The sequence below is a fragment of the Dama dama genome, chromosome 24, assembly GCF_033118175.1.
Source record: "Dama dama isolate Ldn47 chromosome 24, ASM3311817v1, whole genome shotgun sequence".
NCBI classification, from domain to species: Eukaryota; Metazoa; Chordata; class Mammalia; order Artiodactyla; family Cervidae; genus Dama; species Dama dama.
Genome location: NC_083704.1, coordinates 62,967,501 through 62,983,680, shown reverse-complemented (window position 1 = coordinate 62,983,680; position 16,180 = coordinate 62,967,501). Strand labels below are relative to the sequence as shown.

At 58.7% G+C, this 16,180-nt stretch overlaps 1 protein-coding gene across 1 annotated transcript in view; it reads right to left on the bottom strand.

The window, feature by feature from the left end:
• Nucleotides 1-2,365: 2,365 nt before the first annotated feature.
• Nucleotides 2,366-16,180, bottom strand: part of EFCC1 (EF-hand and coiled-coil domain containing 1) — a 34,172-nt gene continuing 20,357 nt past the window's right edge. The window contains exons 5-10 of the mRNA XM_061127787.1: nucleotides 10,957-11,114; nucleotides 9,487-9,643; nucleotides 8,185-8,350; nucleotides 6,251-6,391; nucleotides 5,372-5,441; nucleotides 2,366-4,410 (exon numbers count right to left, since the gene is read on the bottom strand). Of these exons, the coding sequence (XP_060983770.1) occupies nucleotides 4,274-4,410; nucleotides 5,372-5,441; nucleotides 6,251-6,391; nucleotides 8,185-8,350; nucleotides 9,487-9,643; nucleotides 10,957-11,114 (829 nt within the window). The 3' untranslated portion in view covers nucleotides 2,366-4,273. The remainder of the gene's footprint in view (nucleotides 4,411-5,371; nucleotides 5,442-6,250; nucleotides 6,392-8,184; nucleotides 8,351-9,486; nucleotides 9,644-10,956; nucleotides 11,115-16,180) is intronic.

Below are 16,180 nucleotides of genomic sequence, written 5' to 3'. Positions count from 1 at the left end.
CCTGCGTTGGAGCCTGGAGTCTTAGCCTCTGGACCCCCAGGAAGTTCCCCAGCCTGAGGTTTATATACGGCAATCTGTATATGTGTGATGAAGTTGCTGGTCTTTTTTAAAAAATTACTTGCTTTTGGCCCTGCTGGGTCTTCGTTGCCGGGTGGGCTTTTTCTGTGGAGGATGGGGGCAGCTCTCTAGGTGATGGATTCCCCTGCCACCAGCCACGGACAGACACAAGACGCCCAGGCCAAGGGCAGCTGGCTTCTTGCTGCGGTGACTTCTCTCGTGGAGCACAGGCCGTCGGGCAAGTGGGTTCAGTAGTTGTGACTCGCAGACTCTGGAGGCTCAATAGTTGGCGCACAGTCTTGGTTGTTCTGCTGCGTGTGGAATTTTCCCAGGCCGGGGATCGAACCCGGGTCTCCTGCGTTGGCAGGCCGACCCACCTAGGAAGCCCTGTTGCTGCTCTCTTAATTTCAAACACATGTTAACATCCCTGCATTTTTGCTCCCCTCCCCTGATAACGACTGTGATGTTTCTGACAGCACCTTTGATGTCTTTTGTGTATCCCTTAACTGCGTATTGTGGATACCGATTTTCTCCTTCTGTCTTTTAATCTGCCTGCTAGCTTTGTGTGTGGTTAACCTGCTCCCTTTAGTGGGTATTTGCTTTACCAATGAGTGTTTTCCTTTCATAATTTTCAAGTTTCTGGTTGTAGCCGCTGGTTTTTTTTTTTTTTTTTTTTTGCTTAGAGACATCTCTTGAACATCTCTTATAAAGCTGGTTTGGTGGTGCTGTAAAACTTTTGCTCTCTCCATCATATCTGAATGAGAGTCTTGCCAGGAAAAGTATCCTTGGGTGGGTGTAGGTTTTTCCCTTTCATCACTTGCTGAGAAGCCAGCCTTTGTATGTAACTCGTTGCTTTTCCCTTGCTTTTTCTTTGTGTGTGTGTGTGTGTGTTTCGTCGCATCATGTGGCGTGAGGGGTCCTAGTTCTCCAACCAGGGGTCAAACCCACGCCCCCTGCAGTGCGAACCACGGGGCCGCCAGGGACGTCCCTCCCTTGCTGTTTTTAATGTTCTCTCTTCATCTTTAGTTTTTGCCATTTTACTTACAGTGTGTCTTGGGGTTGCTCCCGTTGGAATTCTCTGTGCTTCCAGCACCTGAATGTCTGCTTGCTTTCCCAGATTAGGGGAGTTTTCAGCTACAATATCTTCAAAGAAATTCTCTGTCCCTTTTCTTTCTTTTCTTCTAGGACCCCTACAGTGCTAACGTGAGAATACTTGATGTGATCGCAGAGATCTCTGAGACTGTCCTCGTTTCTCTTTTTTCTTTTCAGTTCAGTGATTTCCACTTCTGTCTGCCGGTTCACTGATCCACCTCTCTGCATCATTCAGCCTACTGTTGATTCCTTCCAGTGTCTTTTTAAATATTCAGTTACTACATTTTTCACCTGTGTCTGGGGGTTCTTTTACATTTTCTAACTCTTGTTTAAAATGTCTTAACTGCTCACTCTGTTTCTCTCTTCTTTTCATGAGTTCTTTGATCGTCTTTATGATCATTACCTTGAACTCTTTCTGGGGTAGGTTGCCTGTTTCTGCTTCTCTTCGCTCTCCTGGGCTGTATCTTCTCTTGGTGGGGAAACGGGGAGCGGCTGTTTTCGTTTTTCGCTTGCTTTTGCTCTGACTGTGCCGGGTCTTTGCTGCGGCACGCGTGGGCTTTCTCTAGTTGCAGTGTGTGGGCTTCTCCAGCTGTCTCACGGGCCCAGCTGCCAGCCAGGTCCTGACCCTGCACTGGAAGGCAGAGTCTCTCCCGCTAGGCCATCGGGGAGGTCCGACCTGGGATTCCGTCTTGTTCCTTTGTGCGAACATGCTGCTCTGCCACCTCATCTGCCTCATTTGCGCTTCTTGCTGTCTTGTGGGTTGGTTGTTAGCCGACCTTGGAGACGTGGCCTTTTGTAGGAGAAGGGCCGTGGGTCCTCCAGCAGGGTGCTCTCCTCCGGCCGTGGTGTGCGCTGTAGGGGTGCCCCGTACGTGGGCCGCTCGGCCCCTTCTGCTGGGGCAGGCTGACCACTGTGAGTGGCCTGGTGGGTGTGGCTGGCCCCCGGTCCAGTTGGTCACCCTCTTTCTTTTAATGATGTTAACATTAGCTGGTCCCATGGTTGCCCAGCTACAGATGACATTTCCCAGCATCCCTTGCAGCTAGGTACGGCCAATGGGATGAGCTTAGAGGACCTGGGAGCCTCCCCTCCCTGTCTCCTCCTTCCTGGGGGCCGGAGGGCAGACGCGATGCTGGTCATTAGCTTCTGCCAGGGACGGCGCCTTAGGGGATAACAGAGCAACACGGGGAAGGAACCTGGGCCCCTGGGTGACCACGTGGAGCAGAGCTGCTGTCATCCACTCCCCTCTAAACCGCTACAGGACAGAAAGTTCTGTCTTTGACCCAGAGTATTGTGGGAGCTCGTTTATCAAGGCGGTTTAGCCTGTGCTGTAACTGACCCAGACCCCAAGCCCTGGGGTCCCTAATCAGACACAGGTGGCAGCGGTGTGAGACGTGGGCTCGGGAAGCAGGCCTCAGCCCAGGCGTGGGTGCTGATCTGCCGTGTGGTGCTGGGTCGTCCCCGCGCCTGTCTGGGCAGCGCTGCATGCTAGGCCATCTCATAAATTCGCCTCCAGTGAGATGAGGGCCGTACAAGCGAAGATGCACCTTTGCTTGCCAGGCTGAGGTCAGAGAAGAGTTTTATTAGGAAGCTCCCGAGGGTGAACCTTAGTGTGGTTGGAATCTACAGGAACCCTGCCCGCCTGCTGTCGGCCGATTCCAGGGGCCAGAGCAGGGGCGGGGGCTGCTTCAGGAACGTCTCTTCTGGTCCCGTTTAGTATCACTATCATTATTTTTAAAATATGTGTTTCTCTGCTTGCTTTGGGTCTCAGCGGCGGCACGCAGGGTCTTCACCGTGTCACGCGGGCTCTTTGGCTGCGGTTTATGAACTCACTGGTTTGCGGCTCGTGGGCTTAGCTGTGGCATTTGGGATCTTAGTTCCCCAACCAGGGATTGAACCCACGTCCCCAGTGTTGGAAGGCAGATTCTTCACCACTGGACTGCAGGGAAGTCCCTGCCCCTTTTATTTTTCGTTGACATACAGTAAAGCTGAGGTTTTGAGGGGAACGCCCACTTCCATGATCTTACTCCACAGAGTAGACTCCTGCGGCCCCACACGCAGCGGCTCTTGTCCTGCAGCCCTCCCTGTGGCCCCGCCCGGGACTGCCTGCTGGACCCCCGGGTCCTCCTTTCCCCGTGGTCTCTCTTCTGTGTCCCCCAGGTGGCCCTTGTTCCCGAGTCCTGCATCCTCCCGTCTGCTACCTCCCCCTCACCTCCGGGAGGCAGGTCAGCACCCCTGCAAGGCGCCCATTGCCTGGGAGATGGCGTCATCAGGGCCCCATCCCCTGCCCGTCCCTGCCGGGCACCTGCCCTCACTCTGCCCTCTGCAGGGCTCCATCCTCCTAGGCTCGGACTGGCCCCTCTCGTCTGGACTCTGGCCCCTCTCGTCGGCCGCAGTTTAGCACTGATTCCACATGCCCTGTGGTGCTCGCCAGCGTGTCTTTCTCTCCCACGAGGGTTTAAGGTTGATGAACCAGGCGGCTTGTCTTGCTCCTGCCTGTGACCCGTGGGGCCCGGTACCTACTGGGTGCTCAGGAAAAAGGGGCTCTGGGGTCTGTACTCATGGGGCGCTTTACGGCAGCACACTTGGGCGCTCCCTGTTCCCTTGGATTAAATGCCCTTCCCTCCTCTCTGCCCGTCTAAATCTAACCGCTCTTCTAGAGCTAGTTCAAGGCCACCTCCACCAGGAAGCCTGCTGTGATCACTGGCTCCTCCCTGGGAGTTCCCCCAGGCCAGTGTCCAGCCGTCAGCACTTCCGGGGGCAGGGGTGGTGTCCTCAGCGGAGTGTGGGGCATGAGGTTCCTGGAGCAGTCACGCTGTGTGGACAGGGAGGACACTGCTCGGAAGGGGAGAGATCCTGGGAGCCCAGGGAAGGGATTCTGGGCTGAAGTGGGCAGAAAAGCGGGCATCTCGACGCCAAGGGCAGGGGGCGGGCAGCAGGTACAGGCTGATCCAGCAACCGTCGGCCACGTGGATGCTGGCCGCAGGAACGTAGGCCAGGAATGAGGAGCCCAGGGAAGGCGTGGCTGCCGGGCTCTGAGCTTGGACCCGTCTGAGAAGGAGCCGGTGACCCCAGGGTTCTGAGGATGTGATGGTGGCCAGGCTGCCCACAGGCCGGGCCAGCAGCCTCAGCAGGAGATGAGGCAGGAGTGGGTGAGGGCCGGGCCTGCGGAGGCAGGGGCCGCGGGCTCTCTGTGCAGGAGCTCACAGCCAGCCAGAGCTCGGTGCAGCGTGTCCAGCACGGCCGAGGAGCCAGACTTCCCCTCTGGAGAGAGACAGTGGGCAGCAGGGAGGGTCATTCTGTTCCCCGTGGCCCACAGGGCTGCCTGCCCTCCTCCCGGGCCCTCCGCAGCCCTGCCCACGCCTCTCCCTCTGAGGACCCCGGGGAAGGCAGCTTCTAGTGCCCAGTTTCTGAACTCCTCCTTGATGCCTGGGGCCAGTCAGGGCACTAGACGCACCCGAGCCCTGCCCAGCGGTGCCTGGCGAGGCCAGTGAGCACAGGCTCATCACCAGTGAGTCTCCCCTCCTGATTTCACCAGGCGCGAGCTGGCCCTGATGCAATTGTGCTGCCTGAACTTGTCTGAACAATGGGGCCACGTGACCTAGTGCTTAAGGGAGAGAGCTGAGGTCTAAGTGCGGCTGACCCTTGGCCTCTCTGTGCCTCAGTCTCCCCATCTGTGGAATGGGTGTGATAACAGTCCTTCCTCCGCAGTAAGCCTGGGGCTAAACTGGCAGCAGGGAGCTGCCTGGCTTCCTCCGAGTCTGGCCACACCTGCTTTTATTTGGCCTTTTCCCTGAAGTCTCTGCTCCCTGTCCTTCTCAAATAGCACCTTCAGCTTCCTGAAGCCTGTTCCTGACTGTACCCTTTGCAGGTGGGCTGGGCAGGACTGCGTGTTAGTCACTCAGTCGTGTCCGGCTCTTTGCGACCCCATGGACTGTAGCCTGCCAGGCTTCTCTATCCATGGAATTCTCCAGGCAAGAATACTGGAGGGGATTGCCATGCCCTCCTCTAGAGGAACTTCCCAACCCAGGGATGGAACCCTGGTCTCCTGCCTCGCAGGCAGATTCCTTACTGTTTGAGCTACCGGGCAGTCTCCTGACTGTACCCTTTGCAGCTGGGCTGGGAATGAGGCAGCATTTTGCAGGCAAGACACTCAGGATGGAGAAGCTGGGTCAGGATGCTGCCCAGGCCTGGGAAGATGGGTCGGGGAGGGGGGCTCACCTACCGTGTGCGATGTCCCTGCAAGCGTCCAGTGTGCTCAGCAAAATCTTCCCCAGGGCTTTTTTGGATATGTTCTTAAAAAAAGAAATGAGACAGGGCTGGACTGGCCATGGTTGCTGTATCTTCAAGCAGTGGGTGGGGCGTGGTGGCCCCTACAGGCTTCTGTGTGGCTCCCTGGGGGCAGGTAGAGGCCGTTCCCCCCGCCCCGCACCCCCAGCCCAGGGTCCTCTCCCGGCTCCCGTCCCAGGGGTGACTGCACTGCCCAGACTCTTGGTGGGTACCGCAGCTGCAGGACCCATGTGATCCAAGATCACGTCCTGACAGACCGCTGTCCCTGCGCCCAAGGAGGCACCTGGGAAAGGACCATGAAAAAGAGCATTTTGACGTGTTCGCTCCTTTAATCCTCACAAAAGCTTATTTTATTCTCATTTTAACCAGTGAAAAAGCAGTGCCGAAAAAATGAGGACTCTGCCTGAAGCCACCAGCTGGGAGGTGGAGGAATCAGGTGGTCTGTATTAATAGATGCTTGATCTTGAACCATCTTTGAATTCCTGGGATAAACCCAACTAATCACCTTGTGTTTCTTTAAACACTGCCAGGTTTGGTTTGCTAATATGCTGGTTAATATTTCTGCATCCGTATTTAAGTGTGACACGAGCTTATAATTTTCTTTTCTTACATGAGTTGTCGTCTGGTTTTGAGATCAAAGTTACATTAGCTTCATAAAATGAGTGAGAGACCCTCCCCTTCTTTTTGATGACTTTCCCTGCGCTCGTTCTATGTCTGGAAGTAGAGGTGACACCTGCCTACGTGGGGACGCAGGTGGGCCCCAGCCCTGCGGGCCCCTCCCCAGCCCTGGGTGTGCCAGCTCCCGTAGGCCCACCAGGTCGCGGAGCCTCTGCAGGAGTCCCAGCACGTCCTCCAGCTTCTCCTCCAGCAGGGACAGCCGCACCCTTTCTGTCTCCACCATCTGCAGCTCCTGCCGCAGGTCCTCGTTCTCGCCCACCTTCCGCTGCAGCTCCGCCTGCGGGGACACCAGGGGCTCAGCGGCCGCCCTGCCACCCTCGGCCCCATGCACAGAGCACCAGCCCCGGGCGGGGCCCACAGCCTGCCCTGACCCTCCCACGGGGGTCATCTCGTCTGGCCCCTGGGCCTACAGACAGAACCGCCCTGTCTCCCCGGGGAAGGGACCGAGCCCCTGAGAAGCTGCGTGCCTGGCCCAAGGCCACATGGTCAGTCAGGCTGATGCAAGAACGTACGTGCTCCCTTTTATGGTGGAAGGACTCCATCCTTCCTTCTCTTCTCAATCCACCTGCTTGTCCTTTCCAAATGTTTTTGGTTGCAAGCAGCAAGCTAGTCTGGCCAGTTTGAGCCAAGGAGGAATTCACTGCCAGGCTAGTGGGTTGTCCCCAGAATGGGTCGCTGGCTGGAGAATGTCGAGGGGTGGGGGCATGGAGGGTGAGGCACGAGAAGCAGCTGGAGACTCCTGTCTGGGGGCTGCAGCTGAGAGCACTCGCCCGCCATTCCCCACCTCCCTTGAGACAGGAGCGCCAGGAGAGGGGCCCGGCTGGCCCAGCCTCGGTCACCAGCCCAGCCCTGGCCAGGCGGCATGGACGCTGCTGCTCCCTGCAGAATACCAGGGGGGAGAGGGTGGCGAGCTGCAGAATGCCACGTGGACACCTGCCTTCTAAAGCAGGGGTGGGAGGAATGAGGCAGCCCCCGCTCCTGACAGCGATGGAGACAAAGAGAAGCAGCTGAAGGTGTGGTGTCCTTGGGCAGGAGAGAGAGCGCGGGGCCTGTGGACTTGGCAATGTGGTCTGTGGGTCTCAGGGACTGAGCTCCCCAGACTCCTGTTTGAGATTTAACTAGAAAGGGGTGGGTGCTCTGCCATTTGGAACTGCATCAGACCACAGATATGTTAAAAAAAAAAAAAAGCACCCCCAAAAAGCCCTTAAAAACCCCCCACAGTACAGATTTAGAGTTTCAGGAATATCAATATAACACTCTTTTTTATCAAAATCAGTTTGCAAAAGTGGCATTGTGCTGAGGGCTTAGTGAAATGAAAACTGTCCGTAGCATTCCACATTTGATGACTGTGATGCCATGGAGTAGACAGGAAAAAATGCCCAATGGTCTTATTGAAATGCGGACACCGCTCTTGGTGTTGCCTCACGCCACGCTCCTCCCCTCCACAGCCAGCTCTCCTGGGGGCAGGTGTCTCTCTTCCATTTCATCTGGCTTTGATGGAGCTGCCAATCACGGGACCCTGCCCACCTACCACAGAGATTGGTCCAGGTATGGGCATGTGACTGAGGCCGACCATTGGCGTTATTCCCTGAGATTTACTGTACGGAGCTATTATTGTTCCTCTGGGGGTTTCTAAGTAGGCTGATGGGAGCCTAGAGCTGCCTGGGATCCTGCTTTCCCTCACCCTACCACATGGAGAAAGCCCCTCCATAGCAGGGGAAAGTGAGGCCAGCACCCATGAGGAAAAACGGAGCAGAAAGATGGGGGTGATATAATCTGAGCCCCTGGATCCAGCTGTGCCTGAAGCTCATCTCAGCTATTCCTTTGAAACCATTCTCCCAGCCGCATATGGTAATAAATTCCTGTTTTTTTTCCCCTTGAGCTGATCTGAGATGGATCCTTTAATGTGCAGCCAAAGTATGCTTCATTAGATCTAAATCATCTCCTCTCAGAGCCTTGGTTTACCCATCTGTGAAGGGGGCCCAGGACTTGGCTGAGATGGCTCACAGTCCTTCCACCTGTAAGAGACTAGCTCTTGGTCTGGCTCCCAGCCTCTGGGGCTCTGCTGACCTCCTCCTCAGGCGTCCTCAGAGTCTTTGGATCGCAGCCCTGGGACCCCAGCTGCTCCACTAGCATGGTGACACAGGCCTCCAGCTCCCCCAGGGCGCGGGCGTGGTTGGCACCGCCCAAGTGGCTGAAGTGAGTCATGAGCTTCTTGGCCATCCGGTCATCACACCTGCAGCAGGGGAGAGTACTGGCAGAGAGCGGGCTGCTTTCCAAAGGCTGTTCCAGCCTGGGCGGGGGGTGTGCTCTTACCGAGTCTGTGTCCCCTGAAAGCTGGGTGGGGCCATGGCACCCCCTGCCCACACCCTCCCCCGGTTCCCCGTGTCATCAGAGCAAACGCCAGAGGCCTCACCCAGTCTGCCCGTTACCTCCCCGCCTCCTTCCCACTCACCTTCGCTTTCTGCTCCAACCACAGCAGCCTCCTCCAGGCCCCTCCCACGTGCCCCAGGGCCTTTGCACCTGCTGTCCCCTCTGCCCGAAAGGCCTTCCCCTCATTTCCTTCAGATCTCTGCTCAAACAGCCCCTTCTCAGCGGCCCCCCGGCATGTCCTGCCCCCTCCTCCTCCTCACGCTTGTCACCACTCAGGAGAACAGAGGCTCCTGGGTGGGGGGCGGGACAGGGAGCTGTCCGGGTTAGTGCTGTTTGGCAGGAGCCCTCAAACTTGCCTGGCACATCGTAGGTGCTTCATATGCTTGTTGACTTAACGGGTTGGTGATAACAGTGACCCAAGAAAATCGGCAGAACTTTATAGTAAAAAAGTCAGTGCTGCCCCCACCACCCCCATGGAGTACCTGCTGGTATCCGGCCTCATGGGGGCATTTTATATCCTCGATGGCCAATCCTCACAAATCCTCTGCCAGGCAAGTGTTAGAGTCCCATCTTAGAGACGGGAAGACTGAGGCTCAGAAGTCAGGTGACTTGACTGGGGTGGGGGGGGCGGGCTTAGGCGTCAAGAGCAGTGGGTTAGGAAAGGGTCTGACACGTGGCGGGTCACACTCGAGCTGTGGGGTGGGTCTGGGGACTGTGGTCACCGGAGTGAGGATCAGGGGGAATTAAGCCACCAGGAAGTGTGCCCTTGCTCAGCTAATTTCTCCCGGACACGTGCCCAGGGCTTCGCCTCGACCGATGGATCAGGGGGCCGAGCGTGAAACAGCAGGGAGGGGACCCAGCCTGGGTGTGAATCAGGAGGTCAGCCTCCACGTTCCAGGCCCGTCACTGCATAGAGGGGCCGCCCTGTGCTCCCAGGAGGACCGTGGGGGCCCGGCCCCGGGTATGCCCCATCCTGGACCTCCTCGCCAGAGCACATACCCCCTCCCGCAGCCGGAGAGAACAGACAGCAGCGCCGTGACCTCGGCCGGCGGCCGCTGCGCCTCCTGCCACTTCTCGCGGTCGTCGTCCTCGTCAGAGGCGGCCTGGCCCTCCACCGAGCGGAACAGCTGCTCGTCCAGCCCTGGAGAAGCACGGGCTGCGGACAGGGACAGAGGCGGGGGGGAGCCCCCTCTTTGGGGGCCGCCCGACTCCCCTCAGGAGCCCTCCCGCCTCCGCTCCGCCCAGGCTGGGGGGACATGTGAGCCCAATCCGGCAGTCAGAGTGCAGCCGCCTGGCCGCGTGACTGGGGCAGGCAGGCCTGGGGACCCCGCGGGGGCCGGGGACCGTCCGGCCAAACCCTGACTCAGACTTCCAGGGAGGAGGGATGCCCCTGCTCCTCCCGCCAGGGCCTGGAGGGCGTGGGCCTGGCTGCTGGGGGTGAGGGGCGCGCCTTCCGCACAGTGAGCCTCGCAGAGGCTGGTGGGCGAGGCCAGGGGAATGGGGCTCTGCCGACTCGGGGCCGTGCTGGAAGCCTGCTGGGGCTTTTAGGTGAGCTAGGTGAACCAGAAAGTTCCCTCGAACTAGAGCGGCTCAGGCCAAATGGGCAATGTCCCGACCGGCACGGCCCCCGGCCCCAGAGGACCGCGTGCTCAGGGGTGGGCCCCGGGCACCTGTGTTTTATGAGGCTCCTGGGTGGTCCTGATGGACTGGCAGTTTGGGCACCCTGGCTCGGGTGTCCTGATTTTGGACACCCAGCCGGGTGGCTGCGGGGCCCTTCTGTCCTCAATAAAAAGTGTTCCAGACCCAGTAGAACTGGAATTGAGGGGACTGGGCAATAATTTTTTGATCTTGTTATGTTTCCAGTATTGACAGTTTGGTTTCCTTCCTGGGGATTTCCTGCTGCTGTGTGTGTGTGTGTGTGTGTGTGTGTGTGTGTGTGTGTGTGTGGTCACTATAGTCACAGTTGTCCTGGTACCCAAGGCCGGGGCCGCGTAGGGCCTCTGAAGTTGTGTGAGAGGGCTGGCACCTAGCAGCCTGTCCACACCTGCCCGTAGCCCAGCCGGGAGAGCCCTGGGGCACCGCTCAGACAGCTTCTCTCTCCTTTCCTTTGCTCCTGACGCTGCACACCCAGCAGACCAGGTTCTTAACATGATGGGCCTCTTTGTGGCCTTCTCGAGGGGTGACCAGCCAGCCCTGCTTACATACCCCTGATGACGGGGAGCTTACTCTCACTCCGGCTCCATGGGTGCCCTCCCCACCCCTGCACGGCATTGGCAGGAGACGTGTTTCCACATGCTGAGCCAGAGCCTGCCCCCCCAGAACCCACCCTCCCCTACAGGGTGTCTGCCCTCAGGCCTGCGGAGGGGGGGCCCTGGGGAAGCCCAACCTCAGCAGGTAGAGAGTGGGGCTCTGTCTGGAGGCCGGATGGCGGCATCAGCGCAGACAGGACCCTGGGTGTGCAGGACAAACCTTGGTCCGGGGGTCTGCTCGCCGGGCTGCTGTTGGACCCCCAGGCTCCCTCTGGAGGGGGGTCTGGGCCTCTGGTCCCACCATCCTCAGCTTCACTACTCTTGGTGTCTGGCTCTGGGCTGGCTCGTGGTGAGCTTGGGAGCTGGGTGCCCTCTGACCTGTGGGAGAGGGAGACACAGATGTTGAGAGGCGGGGGCTCCGCCAGTTTCCTGCGGGAGACTGTGGGGTGTGGGCCCACCCTCCCCACTAAGGCTAAGCTGCCTGTGACATGCCTGCCAAAGCCCGCGGTGGTCTCTGCGGCTGACCCCACCGGCCCCTACCTGATGGCCAGCACGGCGGAGTCAGCTTTCCATGGCGGACAGTCACCCAGCTTCCCTTGCAGCTGAGACATAGGCTTGTGATGCGATTTTAGCCAATGGGACTAGAGGCAAAACCCTCTGAGGAGCCTCTGTGTCAGAAGGGCGGGGGTCCTTGGTTCCCACCCCAGCACTGCCATCAGGGACTGGCGGGGTAACTGGGAGCCCCCTTTGCAGGCGGATCACTGGGGCCGACGCCTCCGAGGTCCTCCCAGCTCCCGTTGGATTCTCGCCCTGTGCCGGCGGGCAGAGGGGCAGGAAGCCATCGGGGTGGCCAGGAGCGCCAACCTCCTGTGTTTTATGAGCCACTAACTCTGCCTGATGACGCCCTGCATTCAGGCTCCCCCAGTACAAGGTGAGGATGGGGAGGTGCTCAGCGGTCATCAGTGTGAGACCCCCTGGATGCGGATTCTTGGTTCAGAGAGAAACTGGAGCTTAGGGCAGATGATTTGAGGTCTAACTGGGGAGGGGACAGTCGGTCTCAACTCCAGAGGCTCAGATCACAGCCAGAAGAGAAGACACAGCAGTCTAGGCTACAGGATCGCTTTCTCACAAAAACCGCTGACCGAGAATGGAACAGGCTTCCTTGGGAGGTGGTGAGCTTCCTGGCAGAGGAGGTGTGTAAACAGTAAGGGGCTTCAATGGGTAGAATTTTGAATAGCATCGGGATGGGCTTCCCTGGTGGTTCAGAGGTAAAGAATCCACCTGCCAATGCAGGAGACACAGGGTCGATCCCTGGGTTGGGAAGATCTCCTGGAGGAGGGCATGGCAGCCCACTCCAGTACTCTTGCCTGGAGACTCCCATGGACAGAGGAGCCTGGCGGGCTACAGTCCACGGGGTTGCAAAGAGTCAGACACGACTGAGCGACTAAACAACAACCATGGAGAGTATCTAAGTCTTCCCACCGTGAGAAACTTCTGTTTCCCCTAAATTATTTAAGGGCTCCAACAAGCAAAATGAGATGGCGGGGACAGCCCATATGGACAGTTTCCTAGCAGAGGCTGGCCCACGTTCCCCATACCCACTCAGACACCGGGGTCTTCGAAGCTGGTTCCAAGGGCGACTTCCTGCGTCAACACCGCAACAGCTAAATCTCTCAGCATCCCTGTGAGGTGCCAGGCGCTGCTCGGTGCTTTGAACATGTCCTCCCAAGACCCTGCCTGGATGGAGGCAGGGACTGTCCTGACCCCCGCTTCCCAGAGTGGCCGGCCCAAGCCGCACAGCTGAGAAACAAAGGAGCTGGGTTTACGCTCCGGCCCCGCCAGGCGCAGAGAACACTTGCGCAGCAAGCTCGGCGGCCCAGCCCAGCTGCTGCCCTGGTTAGGGGACCGCAGGTCAGCTGCAGCAGAGTCAGGAAGGGGAAGCCCGCGGGGCCCGAGCTGGGAGAGAGAGCGCCACAGATGAGGACACACTCTGCAACTTTCCAAGAGGAGAGACGCGGCTGTGGAGAAACATGGGGTGTTCCTCTTGTCCAGCAGCTGGCCCTCCCGGCCTGCACGGCCGGCCCCTCTCTGTGGGGTCCGTCTGCAGCCGCAGGCCCCTTCGCATGTCACGTGGGCAGGCTGAACCATCGCCACCTTGGAACAGAGACAGCGAGCCTCCCAGCCCGTCCTCTGCCTGCCCCACTGACATCCCACCAGCCACCCCGCTCCCTGGCTGGACACCTCCGGCCCTCGGCTTCCGGGAGGCGCCTGTCCTCCCCAGCGCCCTTTCCCTTGCTCATCCTCGGCATCCTGACCCTAAACCCGAGGATCTCGTATCTCTTCCACATGCACGCTCGCTCTGCGAGGGCTCAGCCAGCACCCCGGCTTCCAAACCTGCCTGCAGCCCTGGCCCCTCAGATCCTGTTTCCTCATGAACCCTGCCCGCCCCACCCCACCCCGCCCCGCGGCTGCTGCCTGGTCACCTCCTCCTGGAAGCCCCGTGCAATCCCCGAGGCCTCCTTATCTTCCTGCATCTGCTCTTCCCACTCCCCGTGCCCCCCAGGGAGGGGTGCCATCTTGGCCCTCCAAGCAGTGGCCATTGGCTTTGGCCACCTGGAGGTCATGCAAAGAGGCCAGCTTGGGGCGGGGGGGTCCTGCCCGCCAGGCTCCTCTGTCCGTGGGGTTCTCCAGCAAGAATACTGGAGTGGGTTGCCATTTCCTCCTCCAGGTGATCTTCCTGACCCAGGGATCGAACCTCGTCTCCTGCATCTCCTGCATCGGCAGGCGGGTTCTTTACCGCTGAGCCGCCAGGGAAGCCCATGCATGTGTCAGGCTGACACAGATGGAATTGCTGATGTTTCCCACCTCGACCTGTGGGAGGGCACTCGCGAGTGGCTCAGTTAAGAGGATGCGTCTGTCTGTGTAGTATTCCTGGACGGACTGGCTGCAAACCCTCCCTGCAGTGGCTTGTGGAAAGCTCCCCTGGAACGTTCTGGGCCTAGAAACTTGGTGGTTCTTGGCCCTGGGACTGGACCCCGGGGCCCGTGATTTAACGGGGGTCTCCCATAAGAATGAGATCCGTGGGGTTGGTCCAGGGAGCGGACCTGGGCGCAGGCGGAGGTCACCTGTGGCCCCCTGACTTGCACCTCTGGCTTCCTGGAAGGTGCCAGCCCCAAGGTCACTGAGAGGGGATCTGTGACCTGTGAGGGGTGTCTGTCTCTGCCCCACGCCCAGGCTGTTAGCACTTGCTGTCCTGGCCATTTTCTGGAAGACAGCTCCAACCCCGTCCCTCTCTCCCTTCGAAATGGTTCAGCGGCTCCAACGGCCCAGAGAAGGGATGCCGGTATCCTTAAGAGAGCATCTGTTGGGGGGCCTCCGAGGTCCAGCCTGGTCTCCGGCTCATGGCTGGTGGTGACCTCGGGGCATGGGACGGCCAGACTCACTGACCGTCCAGTCGGTTTTGCCCTCTGGATCCTTGATGAGCACGGCCAACACCTTACTGGGTACCGGCTCCTGCTCTGTTCTTCCCCTTAGACATGCACATTTGATTCTAAATCTAAGTCTAGTGAATGTATAGTATTATGGTCGTTTCAGGTGTATAGCAAAGTGACTCAGTTGTATGTGTGTATATATATATGAAATATACATATATGAAAAGGAACATGAAAAAGCTGAGAAGGAACATGTGTGTGTGCACACACATACGTATTCTTCTTCAGTCCCTTTTCTATCACAGGTCATTACAGTCCTGAGTGTAGTTGCCTGTGCTGCATAGTCGGTCCTTGCTGTTTACCTGTTTTATAGACGGCAGTGAGTGTGCTGAGTGTTTTAATGGAAAAACTCATCTGCTCCTCCCAGTAGCCCCAAGAAAGAAAGACGCTCCTTCCTGCCATTTCACAGATGAGCATCCTGAGGTGCAGAGCAGGAGGAGCTTGCCGAGAGCCCACGGCTCCCTCTGCCCGCGGGTGCAGGCCACCAGGCTGGTCCCCAGCGCCCCCTCCCTCGTCTCGCCTCCCCGCCTGGATGCCCTGAGCTCCCGTGGTCTTCAGCGACTGTTGGTGTTTCCTGGAGGGACCCAGCACAGGATGGAGCGGCCAGTCGAGGTCTGTCGAATGGATGATGAATGGATGAATGGATGAATGAGGGCATGGGTGAATGACATCGTTGGCGGCAGGTCAGGCGATGAGAGGAAGGGAGGGTCAGGTGGGCACAGGCCCCGCGCCCGACAGGATTCCAGCTCCTCCCGTCCCTCTGTTCTTGGATTGTTCCAGAAAGACAGTGAGAAAGGGCATCGGCGTTGGAGCCACAGACCCCGGGGCCGTCCCAGGCCTGTGGATGTGGCTGAGCCCCTGCCCAGCCCACAGAGGGTTGGACCCTCCAGGCGAGAGAGTGAGCAGGACCTCCCCTAACCACAGGCATTTCGGGTCCCTGGCTGAACTGTTGACTGAAACAGATTTCCTTTCATAGGAAACATTATCACCAAGAGCAAAAAGCCAGTATCTCTTGCCAAAGATAGGAAGTAACCAGGAAAACACAGAAAATGACAACAGAACCGCCAGCGCTAGCCAGGTCTTGTTTTCCGTCTGCCTCTGAACCAGGCTGTTGCTTCTTTGTTGAAAAGAGAGGTTGGCACTGCTAAGGACAGGCGGAGAGGCACCAGATCCAGCCCGGGACCCGAGCCAACAGGACTGAAAAGGCTGGTGGAGGCCCTCCCTGGCTGGCGACCCCCACCCCCGCCCACGCGGGCTGCTCTCCCCGGGGAGACACAGAGGGGCTGGGGATGCTTCTGCAGAGAGGCCGTTTGCCCCATAGGAGTCATCAAATACCTCCTGCTCAGGCCCTCCCGGGGAGCGGCGGGCCCTCGCTGCCCGCTGCCCCCGGATGCCCTCACGCCTGGCAGACCCCAGTCCTCGTCCTGGGGGTGTCCCCTCCAGCTGCGCACATCTGCACACCACCCGAAGCCCCTGCCGGATGTCTTCCTCCTGCTGGAGGCGGCGGCCACCTCTGGCCCCCGGCCCAGCCTCCGACATGGCCTGACAAGGGCCAGATGCTCCTGAGTTCTCCTTCCGGTTCTGGCAGCTCCCAGCTCCAGGCCTCCAGGGGACGGACCCTCCTTGGGTTCTGGGGTGCAGAGAGGGCTTCTGCAGAGCTGCCAAATCTGCCTTCTGCCCCAGCACCCTGGCGTGGCCGAGTGACCCTCCACGACTGCCCCTGCCCCCAGCCCCCAGCTCAATCCCCTGTTCATCCACCAGTAAACGCCGATGGCCCTGAAAGGAAATATGGTGCTTCTGAACACAGGGGGGCCTGCCCTCACTCAGTATTCTGGGGGACCTTAGGCGGCACTCCCGTGAACAGGAGGGGCGTGTGTGTGTGTGTGAACCTGAATTATTTAGTCTAATGTGTACTAAAAACAACTAATGATCACATCAAACCATCTTAGTCCT